The following is a 16,660-nucleotide window of genomic DNA, read 5'->3' as shown; positions in this document are numbered from 1 at the left end:
TATATATATATATATATATATATATATATTCAATTAAATTTTTGTTACATTTCTAGCAATTTTGTTATGTGCTAACTATGGTTAGTGTAGAAAAACTAAGGTTCATTTGTAGTTACCATGATTTAAGTATAGTAAACATGGTTTTTTGGTTTTAATTGTAGTAAAACCATGGTTAATTTTCCTAAGAGATGATAATAACCCTGTTTGGTTCATTAACTTCTGTTCAATCATTTTCTTATGTTCAATAAGCTTATTAGACATTATTTCACTTTAAAGGCCACCAAAAATGGTAACATCTAGTTACCCAAAAACACAAGTTAATATCATGCTGTTGCCGTTTTGGACAATTTGGTATTATCAGATTTTTTGAACACTAGTACCATGGTATTCTCTAAAGTGCTTTGAAATACTATTTAGGCTAGTACCATTATATATATCCAAATACCATGGTATGGTCTTCTGATACAATGTCACAGTACTTTTTGTAAGGACAAACATATAAACACAATATTGTGAAGATTTAATTTGTAAATCCCTTTGGTTTTTTGTAAGCTTGGATTGATTGAGATGTTCCTCATGCTACACTCATACTATTTTATGAAATAAATGGCTAGATCGTATCTCTTTATCTCTTCATTATGTTTGTTCAGCTGAATTAACTCACAGCTCTTTTAATCTTTATCCAGGTAAAATTTTAACAGCTTTAAAGATTTAACAGGATCAGCTTTTAACTAAAGTAAATTCTGCCAATATATCATTTGAAAGCATCATGAGTGTTTGACAGCACTTCCACAGTAATGGCATCATGAGAAACCTACACGGCTGTTTATTAGAATTAATTTACAGTAGTTAGCCTTTAATTTACTTGCAGCGTAACTGATAAAGTGAAACTCGGCCTTTTAGTGTGTGTAAATGAAACCACCTGTTCTATCTGGCCAGGGTGAACTTTGACCTCCTGGCTCAGTGTTGCATAGACTCTGCGTGTGCGTCTTACACCAGATGAGCTGAATAGTGAAATATGACTCCACAGGATACAATCAATGTGTGTGTGTGTGAGTGTGCATTAGCATGTGTGGGATAGTGTTGATTTTCCCTTCCTGATGTTTTCTTCCTGTCTTTCACAGCTGCATGAGTACTTTATGGAACCTCTGATAGGGGAAGATTTGATTTGCAAATTGTTTTGTGAAGGGGTTAAGAGAAAGAGAGTGCTTGAGGGTGAAAATAGCATATACTGATGTGTTCCTGGTCCCCATCCACTTTCAGTGTATGAATAAAAGCAGCTAGGCATTCTGCTAAATTTCTCCTTTCTTGTTCCATGGAAGAAAGAAAATCGTACAGGTTTGGAACAACATGAGGGTTAGTAAATAATTACCGAATTTTTATTTTATGGTGAACTAACCCTTTAAAATATTGCTGTCCTATTTCCTCAGTAAGTTTTAAAACTCGGATATCAAAGCATTACCTGACATAGCAACATAAACTCAACAAGTGAGCTCATCCTATCCTAAAAATTCACATTTTTTTTCTTGAAGTTCCAGGTTTATATCTCACAATTCTGACATTTCTTCTCTGAATTGCAAGTTTAAATCTCGCAATTCTAAGACATAATTACCTTTTTTATGAACCAGTTAGGACTCTTATTCATGTGAAAGTTGGACACCTTTACAAATTTTTTTTTAATCATTATTTGTCATGATTTTTCAAAAGCATAGCCAATGATGATGATGATTAGACATGCTGAGCTCTTTTTGCATGCACGGACTATGCAAATTTAGCAGCTTTTAACTGTTAAGATACTTGCAACAAAAACAAAACATTCAAATAATGTATTCTTTCAAGATTTTTTTCCCACAGGTGTTTTACCCATTTATTGAATTCTGCATTGAATTGTGTTGTGTTTCAGGTTAACTTAAATGTAAACTTACCAGAAAATGTACTGTTAATTTTCTGGCAGGACATTATCAGTTTATCTATGGGTTTTTTTTCTTACAGTGTATTGCAACAAAAACAAAACATTCAAATAATGTATTCTTTCAAGATTTTTTTCCCACAGGTGTTTTACCCATTTATTGAATTCTGCATTGAATTGTGTTGTGTTTCAGGTTAACTTAAAGGTAAACTTACCAGAAAATGTACTGTTAATTTTCTGGCAGGACATTATCAGTTTATCTATGTTTTTTTTTTCTTACAGTGTAACTCTTCATTTAAAATACTAAAGCTTAAACTTAATTAGAATCTTATGCACTAATGTTGACTGCATTTATAATGCTCTGTGACTCAAACTCAGTTATTAGTTTAGACCTGTGTTATGGCAGAATATATGTTTGCTTTTGTTGCGTGTCTAATGACAGTGCTATTCAAAATACACACTGCAAATACATTTAAACAAATTTTATAAATACATTTCCTTATGTTTATATGTAAATAGGTATCACAGTTGGCAGTTTATTTTTTTCTGTTCTCAGCCTCCTTCCCCATTTATGTTCCTGTTTCAAGGGCATTACTATTGACTTGGTGACAGCTTTCAAGCTTCAGGTGAACTCTAGCTCATATAACACAAAACTGAGTCTTGTTGATATACTGTTAATGATAAATAGAGAAAACAAACACACACACGTGCTTCATGTAACACGGTTTCTCTGTTCCTAACTGTCTTCCGAACTATTGTTGGAGGTCTCGTGGAACTGCAGAATGCAAATGAAACACAGACTAGAAAGTGTTCTCTAACCACACCTGCCTCTCTCTTTTTCTCTCTCTTTAGGAAGTGAGTGGTTCATATTCGTCTAGTGGGAGAGTAGCAGACAAATATAGTGGTTTAGGAGAAAATATGTTGAAGCAGGACTCAAACTTTGGTGGATGTGAGTATCTTTTGACTTTTATAATACAGTTATTCAGTTTCTTATAAATTGAACAACAGATTTTTTTAATTCACCATAAATATGTCTCTGGCTATTTAAATGCTGATTCAGGAAATTTTAAACTGTACTCTTTGCAACCTCTTCATTTTTATGTGATTTACATGTTTGTGGAAATTCAGTTTGTGTGTGTGTGTGTGTGTGTGTGTGTGTGTGTAAAGGTGACATGATTAAAGACTTCACACATTGCTGTCTAGCATGATGACAACTATGATGATAGACTTCAGCTTTTGTGCTCATGCATGTATGTGTATGTATGTACATGTGTTTGGATTTCTGCTGCAATCTTGTTCTTAAGGCACTTATTTCGGGTTACTTTGAGTTTTCAGACATAGGATATAGTCTTAAAAGTACCCCTATCATACCCAAACTTTACTTTATAATGCCTGAGTGTACATGTTTTAAATATATGCAGTGACAATAGTATGCTAGTGGGAGGCCTGTGTAATTTAATAGGTTTGTTTGACAGGTGAGTTGATTTGTGTATGGTCAGTGTCTGCATGTGTCTGTCTTTGGTTATCCCTCTTTCATTCTTTAAATCGGCTATCAGCTCGTCTTTTAAATAGACAGCGTTGTTTACGACCGGTCCACACACGTACACAGACATTCACACATGCATATCCTCCTGCATATCCTGATATATTGTTCATCTCTCAAGTGTGCTGCATTCTCTTGACATCATGTGATGCATGGCTTTAATGCTGTCCAGGAGAATCCGAGGAAATTTTATATTTGGTGTGATTGCATGTTTTCTCCTCAGTCTCCTCACTTTCTTTCTCTTAACTTTTTGTCTTTTCTTACTTTTTAAGGGCCACCTAGATTTTTCAATTTTATAAGATTTTTTTTTCTAACATAAAAAGCACACAGCATCCATAAATGTCCAATCATTCAATTTCATCTAAACAATTATGGCTGTTAAAATTAAATTGACATCAAATCAGGTTTATTATAGTTTACTAAAACTAAACATTAAACCATAAAAGTTAAATAATACAAAAAAAAATGATTAAAAAATAAAATGAAACAATAAACATGCTGTTGCTTATAATAAATAATGTTAATTTTGTTACTTTTAAAAAAATATAAATAAAATAAAATATAAAAAATTTAGTTTAACTTGATGTACTAAATAACTTATATTATTAAATAAATAAGTCCTGACTTATGTCTGACTCAACACATACAAACAAATGTAAGACCTTTCTGGAGGTGCTGTATAATAGTTAGAGCTTTGTAGTAGCTGTCGCCTCCTCTTTCAATGGAGAAAGTTCTGTTGAAAATTGTGTTTATCCTTATTTATTCACCCTCATATTGTTCCAGCTTTGTATGTTGTTTTTTCCACGGAACACAAAAGGAAAAATATTGGAAGAATTTTCCAGACAACAAGTTTCCACGTCTGTTAAGTTCCAAAAACAGAGGTAGACCATATGACGTGTGCACTACAAGCCATACCATAGCTTTCTAAGGAACAGATTTATATTGTTTATATTATTTATTTATAAATCATTATTTATTGAGATTATCAGTCAATTTTTAGGGCTGTTCTTTACACAAAGCTCAGAAGGCTTGGAATATAGCTAACATGTTGTATGGACTACACCAAACGTGTTTGGTAAACTACCCCTTTAATCGTTATATAAATTTAAACATGTGAAATGGGCTGTTAGTGCATTTTATTAAAGCCAAGGATGAATGACCCTAAAATCTCTCAGACAGTAGGGTGCCTCTCCCCCTCAGTGTGTCTGTCTGTCTGTCTCTCTGTGACTTCAGGTTAAGGGCATGTTGAGTAGCTTATCTAAAAAAAGGCCTAGCAGACTGGCAATCTTTTAAAGAGGAGGAGGGTAATGGTAGGGGCCTCTGAAATACAGCCAGCTGTCCCTGCCCTCCATCACTCTGAGGTGAACCGGACAGCAGACTGGAGCTGGTCTCCAAACATACACTCACACTTTTACATACGGACGCTGGGTGTCTATAGGGGTCTCCAGGTAGGATCTGGATTGTCCAGGTGACACTATAGTCACATTGAGGAACAGAGGAAACGTCAGATCGCCGTAGGTGAGTGCGATTCAACAGAAGTGGTTTCTGATGTCAAAGTCTTGAGAGGACTAGAGAGGAAGTGTCATTTGGAAGATGCATGGTTTATAACCTAACCAAGTTTTTATGAAATAATCAGCACTACTGATTAATTCATAATTTGACAATAATCTCATAAAAGTATTGATTTTGAGCCTTTTAAAATTAAGTTGAGTTGAAATTAATAAGTACACATTTCCAGGTTTAAAGCGCATAAGGTGCGCACGTGTTCGAGAGCGCTCATTAAGATTGCATGAAGAGGACACATGGCATATTGTTACATCATAATGGAGTTGAGCAAAATGAATATTAATGAGTATCATTTATATAAACATAAAGTAACAAAAGGGTTCTTTTGCTAACCGAAGTCTTTCAGATTTTCCGATACCTGTTATACTTGTTTAGTTGGCTATTTCAGCAAGACAAGAACTCTAAGGTGACTAAGATTTTAGCAATTCAAAACCCATTATGCTTTTCATTTAACAATAACAGTTCACTACAGTTTAACTGAGTAGTGGCAGTTGGCTTCAAAAATTTAAAGTTATATGAACAATTATATGGACAATGTGAAGAAAAGTGTAAAATGAGATGAGGGATACATGTCTTTTTTCGAATGTGCATTGTAGTTGCTGCGTGGCAGTGAGTGTCACCCCATGAGTGTCTTAGAATAGAGTCCCAAAGACCGGGCTTTCTGAATTTAGCCCGTGAGCTACTGCTGCATTCCATAGACTAGAGTCTAGAATATTACAGGCCTGCTGATATAATGCTTACACTGTTTAATCAAACATTTAGCAGATGTCTAGTACTGCTAGTTCTGACAAAGTGAACCAAAACCAGAGAAGTAATTTATCAAAATAACCAAAAGGCAATCAATCTACACTACTTCCTATTCCTATTATAAAAAGTCAGAACTGTGGCAAATAATCTTATTAGAGAAGTAGAAATCTGAATGATATATAAGTGACCGATATAAAGATTGCTATGGCTTTGCATTTTAGGAAGTCACTCTTCCTGTGCACCTCACACACACTCTCTCTCTCTCTCTCTCTCTCTCTCTCTCTCCCTGAAATATGAAACTAACGGGCCTTGGTTTAAAATAAGTCTTCTTTAATTGCTCTCGGTATTGTAGATGCTTCACGTCATGGTAATGCACGATAGCCTAGAAAGCTGCCAACCCCTGCGCTTCTAGATACTTGGAGGTGTTCTGGAATGTTCATCGTCCATCTTCTCCGCTGATGTCTATCATGACAAACGAGTATGTGATCCCTCTTTCTCCACATCCCCTCGTCTCTGTGTTTGAAAAGTGTCAGATACCCTCAGGTGTAGAGTTTCTGTTCAACAGCTACTAAAGATGGCTTATTCTGGATCTGAATCATCTCTATGCTTCTGCTGGGCTAGTTTTACACTGACATGCTCTGAATAACTGCTCTGCTAAAATTAACGGTTCAGGGAACATGTCTTGGTCACATGGTGATACGGTCAGGCTTTACTGATGCAAGAAAAGCAGTGTGGGTGTATGACAGCACTAAGATCTGGCTTGAAATCGTCAGCGAATAGCATTGCAGTACATCCTCCATGGGCTCTTATCTTTAGCGGGGATGGAGAGAATTCAAATACCCAATCAATGAAGAATTTAAAATGTGCAGCTATTCAAAGAGCTAGCATGCATCTGCCAATAATGTTTTGATATTTCATTCGTAAATCATCTTATTCATATGGTTTTCACAGTAATGTCTTATGTGATTGATTTAACTTAAGATTTAAATATTTTTTAAAGCTATTTTACACATTTTTAATATGGTATATATTATATGGAAGCTTGTTTAAAAAAAAGAAGGTGACTGCAGCTTTCTCACAATCTCACAATTCTGACTTTTTCTCGCAATTGCGAGTTTATATTTCACAATTTTTCTTGCAATTTAATTTGTTTTTCCTCTAAATTCTGAGTTTACAATTCTGTTTTGTTCCGCCACGGAATGATAAATAAAAAAGGTAACTGTGAGTTTTTTCTCACAACTGCAAGTTTATATCTTTCCATTCAGACTTTTTTCTCAGAAATGCAAGTTTACAATTTTGAATTTATAACTTGCAATTCGGAATTGTGAGATAAACTCAGAACTGCTATGAAAAAGTCAGAATTGTGAGAAAAAGTTTCAAACATGAAAACATTACCTTTTTATTCCGTGATGGAAATAAATGTCCATACTATAGTATTACAATAGGTAATTACTACAGTATTAATCATAAACAAAATAATTACATTTTCATTATAAAGCAACCTTGTACATCAACCACTACATTGGCTAATACGGATAAGCCAATAATTATTTTCATGTCATGGCTGATAATCCACTAATGGCAAATAAGAGAATTCTATACCATGATGTTAAAAAATGCTTCTTGTAAATATTTTAAGTTTTAATTTCTTGTAATAATTATATTTAACAGTGTTATTAAATTCTTGGTATTATTAAAAAAGTCCTTAAAAAGAGTGCTAGTTGACAGATAAATGTATCATTATTGATAATACCAATACATTAAAAAAGAAACTCTTATATTGTTACTGACAGATATGGTAAAATTATATTGTGCATCCTCATAACCTCCCATGTAATATATGTAAATTACCTTATATGTGTACAACACTTACCGGAGCTGGTAGTGGTGATGGCTTGGGTGATCCAACTTTGAAAACCGTGATTGATGAGAATGACGTGCATGCTTTATGACATAATTTCTCATCTTGTCATTGGAGCCATCTATAGACTGGGAGACAGAGAGAGAGCCAGCATTAGCTGTCACAATACATCCCTGTTGTCAGTTTGACTTTGTCTGGCTAAATTTACTCTTGAAAATATGACAGATGATGTGATCTCTAATCTAACATTAGTTTCCCATGAACCAATCGTGAGACCTGAGTCAGGGTGAAGAAATGCATTTATTTATGTTACAGGTTCAGGTTTAATAGCGAATGATGCACACCCTGCAACCTGAGTGTGTCTCTATGTGTATTTCAGCTGCGGGCAGCGCAGGTGTTTCACCATCAAGGGAGGGACACGCCGACGGTGAGGCCGATACTGTGCCTCTCAAGCAGAGACTGGCCTTATACCAAGCTGCCGCTACCAAGGAGGAGAGAAGCCCATCTGTGGTATTTACCAGCATGAACACGCACACAAATACGCATGAACATATGCTGGCCCACACACTCATATCATATTACCTGTAGTGAAGGAAAAATAGGCACAGATTTCCTACTTCTTGTCTAAGGCCTTCCTCTTCCTATTTAATATTTACAATTCAGAAAAAAATCATTTCAGCCCATATAAGCATGCTGTACTTAATGGCTGTGTAATACATAATAGATGCATAAAATACACATTAAATGGATTTGCACTTTATTGATCCCATGTGGGAATTTGGGTTGCATTAAATAAAGTGAGATGGCAGTTACTGGATGAGGTGGAGTATTATTACACAGTGTCCTAAACAATTTGTGCTTGTATCCTAACTACAACCATGAAAATATTTTGTCGGTAGTTTGGTTTTACAGCCTTTTCGTTGATACAGTTTTTGTTATTTTTATATTTTCTTTTTTAATTTTCATTTTAAAGGTGTAGAAATGTATTGTGTTTTTGTAATTATTATTATTTTTAAACACACATTATGTGTAGAAATATGTTTATTTCTGGTGTGCTGTGGTGTGGAGTGCTGCCCATTGTGAAATCCCATTGGTTCAAAATCCCGATCTCCATTGCTGTATATTAAATATCAAACATGTTCTGATTGTTTGTCATTGTGTTGCATTCTGCATAATTTTTACTGTCTGTGTGGAGATAAACATTTCTTGTCACTAGAATTCCAATTAGCTCTATTGGTAAACTACCTCTCTGTCTTTAAGATCTGTACAATAATACATAATTTAATGCTAAAGGATTAACAAAAACGAATACTGATGCAACTTGTCAATGTATAATGAATGTTTGTATAATGTGTGTTTGGTTCTAAGTAAAAGAGGAATTTAAAAACGTTGTTTTCAACCTTGTAGCTCCACCTAGAGGAGAATCATATGTCTCAAATCTATTCTATGCATATTCTGTATTTACGCTAAAAATGTATGTATATTTATGAATGTGTCTTACCATTTTATTTTGTGTTTCAAGGTCATGGAGAGCTCTGAGCCGTGCTCTCTGCCAGGCGGACTGGCCAGTGTCAAGAAACAGTTTGAAAGCCAAGAGTTCAGTTCCTCTTCCGCACCCCAAAGCACTGTTACACAATACCACTACCAACAGAGACAGGTAATGCAGATAAATACACAAGGGATCCACAACACTAACTCAATTCCACCAAAAAAGACTAAAACAAGACTTGATGAAAAAGTACAGTTTGCAATGCTACTGAATCCCCTATCTGGCAATTAATAGCTGTTCATGCAATATTAAACATGACTAATTTTCATATCACAAGGCATTAAGCAGCACAACACTGCTGATTATATCGTACTAACAGCAGTGAGTTGCATATTGTGTATGTTTGTTTAACAACAGGTGTTCTCTGTCTTTTGACAGCAGGTGGTGAGCTCATCAGAGGTGACGGCTCAAAGCAGTGTTAAAGAAAGCAGTACCTCAAATGCTCAGGTATACCCATACAAGATGAAAATCCCATAGGTGCAATGCCCAATAAAAAAATCTGCTATGATTTACTCACTCTCATGCTGTTACAAACTCAATACAATTTACTAGAAAACCTATATTCTGTTGCCAGGCATTCTTTTTTTAAGGTATTATTTAGGTGCGCTGCTCACTGTTTTCATGTTAGGTTTCCCTGGACCAGAATGTTCATCAGAGTGTGGCCTCAAGTTTTGGGGATCATTATGATGAGAAAGGTAGTGTTCCAAAGTAGTTTACTACAGTTTAATAACAAATTGTAAGTTACCTCATAACATTTTTGTAATTTTCTCTTTCTCATTTCGTTTTTTAACCTGTTAAAGTGATGGTAATTGGAGAAGAAAATTTGCCAAAAATTTCTGCTCAAGCCCTGAAACAGCAGCATGAAAAAAGTATTGAGGAGGCCACTCCACCCAAACATATCAAGGTAAAAATGACGTATACCGATGAAGACAGTAAATTGTTTTACCTGCAGTGGTTAAAAAAAAATCATGACTTAAAATATATGGGTGTTTCTTTAAATTTAGGCACTTTTTTGTTCTAGGGGACAGGGGTTCATTTTTATTCAAACAGATTTCCCCATTTCTTTCATGTGTCACACAACTGTCTTTTACATAGAGTATAGATGTTACTGGTTTATCTTTGTCAGAAATTTTCTTGAGAAATTCAGAAAATTTATATGAGAAATATAAGTATTAATATATTTCATATCAATCATAATGTGGAAAATTAAGCTAAAATCACGGAAAAGAAAATGCACAAGACTTCAAGCAAGACATGAAATTAGCTTTAGCATAGCCATTTTTTCCCAAAAATGCTTAAAATGTAATTTACAGAATTATGTTAAACACAATAAATAATTTGAGATGTGGAATTGATACTTTAGTGTAAAAAAAATAGGCCTATATAAAAAATAACAGAACTCTTCTGCGATGCATATCTCCATTGTTGACAAATGAATAAAAAACTAGTAAGAGTGTAAAAAATTTATTTTAATATGTGCCCATATTTAAAGGAATGCCCGTATGTTAATTGTACATAAATCAACATAAATCTACACTGACTATTCTATTCAAGCATATTTCTTTCTATTACTCTTTTCTCTGCTTATGCATAAAAATAAAAGTAGAATATATTTTAAGCACAAGATTATGCATTTATAAAATATTATGCTTGTCTTTTCCTTCTATACCAACAAAGATTGATCTTGATTACAACCAGTTTCCTTGGGCCCCAGTTAATGTTTCTTCAAAGACTACTGCCACAGGTAGCTATGAGACCATGTCTATCACTAAAACAGTGCAAGAGGCCTCTACCTCCTCTGTGGCTTCCTCACAATATGAGGCTGTGGAGCAGTTTTCACAACCAGTATCTGCCACACAACAGTTTCAAGTGACTTCCCAAGTCCCAGAACCTTGTCCTTCCCCTAAGCCAACAGATGCACCTACTTCAGCCAAATATGCTGTCAATAAAGAGCAGTACTCTAAGCAGAGGAACCTCTATGAACTTAAGCGCCTCTACAAGCACATTCACCCAGAAGTGCGTAAAAACCTGGAGCGTGACTTCTTCACTGAAGTGACAGACACAGAGCAAACCTATGTGGACAGTGATGAGGAGATGAGCAGAGACATTCAGCAAGCACGCTATGCTTTTGAAAATAGTGGAAGTACCAGTCCTGGCAAGTGCATAAGTCCAGAGAGAGAGTATTTGGAGTGGGATGAGATCCTGAAAGGTGAGGTGCAGTCAATGCGCTGGATGTTTGAGAACAAGCCCCTAGATTCCATTAAAGATGGAACACCAGATGAAGATGAGGGAAAGAACATAGCCCAACAAGAATTCATCGCTGGAAAAGATGTAAAGTATACTACATGGATGTTTGAATCACAGCCCATCGATGCTCTAGGTACAGAAAAAACAGACTCAGCAGAACACATTGGAAAACTAGATCTAGCAAGGGGAGATGTTCAGACTGCAACATGGCTGTTTGAGACACAACCACTCGACTCACTCAACAGAATTTACCAAGAGGATGAGCAAGAGACACAAGTGATGTATACTAAAGACATTGCAGGGGGTGATGTCAAAACTGCTAGGTATTTGTTTGAAACACAGCACCTGGACACACTTGGACACACTGAGACTATCGATGAAAGTCACTTCCTGCAGCTGAAATCAGAGCTTGAAGAAGTCAAGGGTGAAGTAAAGAAAACAACCAAGATGTTTGAGACACAACCCATGTGTGTCATACGAGGTGACTCTGGTGAGATGCTGGAGATTACCAAGGTGCGACGTGAAGAAACCGAGAAAGGTGATGTCAGGACATCACGCTGGCTCTTTGAAACTCAGCCTCTGGACCTGATCAGCAAAGATCCAAGTAAAGTAAAATTAATCTGTGGGGTCTCCATGGAGGAAAATTATCAGGGTGGGGTAAACAGAGGAAGATGGCTGTTTGAGACAAGGACACTCGATCAAATCAAAGAGGAAGAATGGGAAAGCACAAAGATTCAGAAGGAGGAGATTCTAGGAGCAGATGTTAGGAGACACTGCATGATCTTTGAAACACAGCCGATGGATATACTTAAAGATAATACCAATGAAAGATCAATGGAGCCAGAAGACATTATAGGTGGTGATGTTACTTCTGCTAGGCATTTGTTTGAAACAGTGACAATGGAGAATCTTAAAGAGTTACCAGAAGTTGGCAAGCTACAAAAGGTGGTAGCTTCAGAAGAAGAGAAAGGTGATGTGAGACACCAGAGGTGGTTGTTTGAAAGCAAACCTCTTGAGCAGATCAGAGAGGAGAAGAAAGAGGTCACACGGACTATTAATCTAGAGGATCTTGAAAAAGGTGATGTCACAAATTACAAGGAAATATTTGAGACCATGGACCTGAGCAAATGCACAGATGCACAAAAAATACAAGTGGAGGGTGTCACCTGCGGCTCAGTGAAATCAAATAAAGTATTATTTGAGTCAACACCATTGTATGCTGTACAGGACAGCTCAGGACACTACCATGAAGTTAAAACCGTGCGCAGAGAGGAAGTTGTAAAGGGAGATGTGAGAAGCTGCAAGTGGATGTTTGAAACTCGTCCCATTGATCAGTCTGATGAGAGCATCACTAAGTTCCAGATAATCAAAGGAATATCTAAAGAGGAAATCCAATCAGGTGATGTCAAAACAGCCAAATGGCTTTTCGAAACCCAGCCACTTGACGGCATTAAATACTTCAACTTAGAGGAAGAGGACAACAGGAAAAATGAGAGCATTGAGATCCAAAGAGGTGACGTTAAAACATGCAGATGGTTGTTCGAAACCCAGCCAATGGATGTCTTGTATGAGAAAGTAGAGACAAAGATTGAGGACACCACAGACGTCCAGAAAGGAGATGTTAAAACCTGTACATGGCTTTTTGAGACTCAGACTCTTGACAGCATCAAGGATGAGTCTGAGACAATCCTGAAAACTTGCACAGTAAAGCAAGATGATGTAAAAGGTAAGGATGTACTTCTAGTGCGTTTCCTATTTGAGACTGAAAACCTAGAAAGCATCACTGATGACGAGGATCATAGTGGCTTTAAGCGAATCACTGAGATTGACATTCACTCTGGAGATGTCTCACGAATGAAATACATCTTTGAGAATCAGTCATATGATATCATGACTTCTACATCTGAGGAGACCATGCAGAAACTCAAATGCCGTCAAGCAGAGGACATTCAGAAAGGAAATGTGGTGAACTGTACCTGGATGTTTGAAAACCAACCAATTGATTCCATCAGGGCAAATTCGGAAGAACTCAAGGAGTCACGCACAGTAATAGATATTCAGGGAGGTAATGTTGATAAAGGTCGCTTCATTTTTGAGACATACTCATTAGATAAGATTCAGGAGGAGGCATCTGACACTGAGATCAGCAAACTCCAAAGCATCATACACAAGGAGATTGAGAAAGGGGACGTAAAAAACTACACCATGATGTTTGAGACCCAACCACTGTATGCTATCAGGGACAAAGAAGGACACTATCATGAGGTTACTACAGTCACAAAAGAAGAGATTCTGCGAGGAGATGTGGTTGGGGCAAGATGGTTATTTGAGACAAAGCCCCTAGACTCAATTAGAGACACAGATGAGGTTTATGTCATCAAAGCTGTTACTGAAGAAGACATCCAAAAGGGAGATGTCAGCACAGCCAGGTGGAGGTTTGAAACTCAGCCTCTAGATGAGATTGCAGAGGATATGAAAGTTGCTGTTAAAACAGTAGCAGACATCCAAGGGGGGGATGTGAAAACAAACAAACAGCGATTTGAAATGGATGACCTATCAAAGAAATATGTGAAAACCGTTAGTGTCAGTGAGATTCAGAGAGGTAACGTGAGAAGCTCCACATGGATGTTTGAAACACGTACTATTGACAAGATCCGGGGTGAAGGTTCGGAGTATGACGAGATGGAGAAGGTGACACGCGAAGAAGTGGTAAGAGGTGATGTTAAGCAATCTGTGTGGCTCTTTGAAAAGGAACCACTTGATCGCATCAAGGAAGTTGATGAAACAGATACTGTAATTTCTCGTGAAGAAATCCCAAAAGCTGATGTGACGACAACAACATGGTTGTTTGAAACCACTCCCCTCACAGAGTTCAATGAGAGCAGTGTGGAGAGAAAAGAGATTGTTGGTAAGAGCATCAAGGCAACCCTAGAAGAGCTGTATACTCAGAAAATGGTTGAATCACAAGGTATTCTAATCGAGGCAGATGAGATTGGAGACGTCAGAATGGCTAAATACAAACTTCTAAACCAGGACACTCCAGAGATCCAGAGAGAAGAGGTAATACATGGAGACCTGAACAATATTATGATGAACCTACTCAACAGACGTGAGACAACAGAGAGGGCAATCACCATAGACAACGAGGAAAGAGGAAATATCAACTCCACTGTCCAACAGCTCTTTAATCAGAATAAGAGTGATAATTTTGAGAAAGAGCAAATTATCAGAGGAGACATCCAAGAGGCAATTAATAACTTGCTCAAGCAAGAAAGATCTTCCAAACGTGGCATTCTGATTCAAGAAGATGAGAAAGGAGATGTGAAAATGACCATATACTCACTCCTCAATAAAGAAAGTGAGAGCAATGTTGAGAAAGAGGATATAGTTAGTGGAAATATTCGTGGAACACTGCATAGGCTGCTGGGTAGTGCTGATGCAAAGGACCCGTCCTCTAAGATAACTGTGGGAGAAGCAGAGAGAGGAAATGTCAGTTTTTATTCTACGTGTATTGAGTCTGGGGCACTGGACTACCTCAGGCAACTTCAGATGGGGACTGATGACATTGTTGAAGAAAGAGTTAAAGAAATGATAATTGGAGGTGATGTAGAGCAAACAAAACAGATTTTAAGAAAGAGCCAGCAAACAATTGGTCGAACTGTTGCTGAAGATGATATTGTACCTGGTGATGTAATTAACACAGTACAGGTGTTTATGATGGAACCCGTAGTATCCCTGCATAACATGCAGAAAGTGGAGATAGTAAAGGGAGACTTGAGAGCAGCTCTTGACTCTCTCACGCAAGCTGTAAACCAAAGTGTTGTCGTAGAAAAAGAAGAGATAGTCAAAGGAGATATCTGCACAACACTTAGGTCTCTTGAGGAGGCTCAAAACCAACAGAAAGAAATAGAAAAGCCCAAGATTGTCCCTGGTGACATCAGGGGTGCATTAGAATCTCTTGAAAAATCATCATCTGCAAAGACTGAGGTAATTATTGAAGACATGGTCCCAGGGGATATTAGAGGTACCTTGAAATCCCTGGAGGAGGCAAAGCAGGCAGTGAAAGAGGTTGAGAAGGAGGACATTGTTAAAGGTGACATTCAGACTGCTCTCCTTAGTCTTCAAGAGGCTTCAACTGAAAAGAGGGTGTTCCAACACCAAGTAAGTGAACAGGGTGATGTGAAAGGTACAATTCAGCTCTTACTGGACCCATCCTCATCCCCACATATGCAGAGGAGGCCAAGCACAGAGGGTGACATAAAATCTTCCATCAAATCAATTTATGAGCAGGAACAAGTGCAAATTGAGAAAGAAGAGGTGATTAAGGGAGATGTTCAGGGCACCATTAAATCCCTGATGAAGAAGAAAGAGCAATCAGGCCACAAATCAAAAATGAATCCTCACAAGAAAGCTAAAGTTCCCATTAAGAATCCAGTTCCCCCTCAACAAGCAGCCCGTGAATGCCCCACTGGACCTAAAACTGAGGAAAAGCCAACAAGTCCACCTCCAGTAAGAAACATGCAGCAGGGCAGCACACAAAAGACATCTGAGATCAAATCTTCAGAAAATCAGACTTCTTCTGAGGATTATCGTTCTACTACTAAACAGATGACAACAGCTGTTCATGCACAAGAGTCCTCTCAGAGCTCTCAAAAGGTAAATGTCAAGGAGCAACATATCAAACAAAAACAGAACACTCCTAGTCCAGTGCCAATAAAGAAGAAGAATTTTGGAGGTCAGATGAGTGAGAATAAATCTGAAATTGCAGCTGTGTCTTCAGCAAAGAGTTCTTCAATGGAAGCATCACAAACTAATATTAGCATGAAGCAAACCGAGGAGACAAAGACAGTCACAAAGGTTCAGACGACTGTGACAACAGAACAAACCACTGTAACCCAGAAGCAGAACATCAAGAATTTAAAATCAGAAAAAAATGTTAAGAGCCTGAACCGCAATCTCAGTCCCAAAGGAATGATAAAAAAAGTGAAACCACAGCCAGAGATTCACTTTCCACCACCTCCGAGTTCTCCTCCACCTCCTTCTGAATCAGAGCTCTCTTTGCCTCCTCCTCCCTCACCAGTGGCAGAAAGTGATGTCCAGCCAGCCCTCTTACCACGCCCTCCTCTAGTCATGAGACAGGACAGTGACCTTCCTCCTCCACCACCTCCACCCCCTGTAATGGAGTCAGACACCGAATTCTTTCCACCACCTCCTCCACCCCAAGACCTCCTCCCTCCT

General features: G+C 37.4%; 1 protein-coding gene and 1 long non-coding RNA gene across 2 annotated transcripts in view; one reads left to right on the top strand and one right to left on the bottom strand.

Annotated features, from left to right (window-relative positions):
- Positions 1–16,660, top strand: part of LOC107677546 (xin actin-binding repeat-containing protein 2-like) — a 33,262-nt gene that overhangs the window by 10,839 nt on the left and 5,763 nt on the right. Inside the window, exons 2-8 of the mRNA XM_016472474.1 lie at positions 2,762–2,858; positions 8,006–8,136; positions 9,149–9,283; positions 9,554–9,622; positions 9,804–9,870; positions 9,976–10,079; positions 10,853–16,279. Coding sequence (XP_016327960.1) covers positions 2,762–2,858; positions 8,006–8,136; positions 9,149–9,283; positions 9,554–9,622; positions 9,804–9,870; positions 9,976–10,079; positions 10,853–16,279 — 6,030 coding nt within the window. The remainder of the gene's footprint in view (positions 1–2,761; positions 2,859–8,005; positions 8,137–9,148; positions 9,284–9,553; positions 9,623–9,803; positions 9,871–9,975; positions 10,080–10,852; positions 16,280–16,660) is intronic.
- LOC107677556 (uncharacterized) lies at positions 4,981–9,206 on the bottom strand. Its single transcript, XR_001632860.1, has 3 exons — positions 9,128–9,206; positions 7,639–7,754; positions 4,981–6,278 (listed from the first exon to the last, which is right to left on the bottom strand). It is a non-coding gene; the product is annotated as an uncharacterized LOC107677556 (long non-coding RNA).

Source organism: Sinocyclocheilus anshuiensis, unplaced genomic scaffold (assembly GCF_001515605.1).
Source record: "Sinocyclocheilus anshuiensis isolate Anshui unplaced genomic scaffold, SAMN03320099.WGS_v1.1 scaffold472, whole genome shotgun sequence".
Taxonomy (NCBI): Eukaryota; Metazoa; Chordata; class Actinopteri; order Cypriniformes; family Cyprinidae; genus Sinocyclocheilus; species Sinocyclocheilus anshuiensis.
The sequence above is the reverse complement of the archived record's forward strand: the minus strand, read 5'-3'. Positions and strand labels throughout refer to the sequence as shown.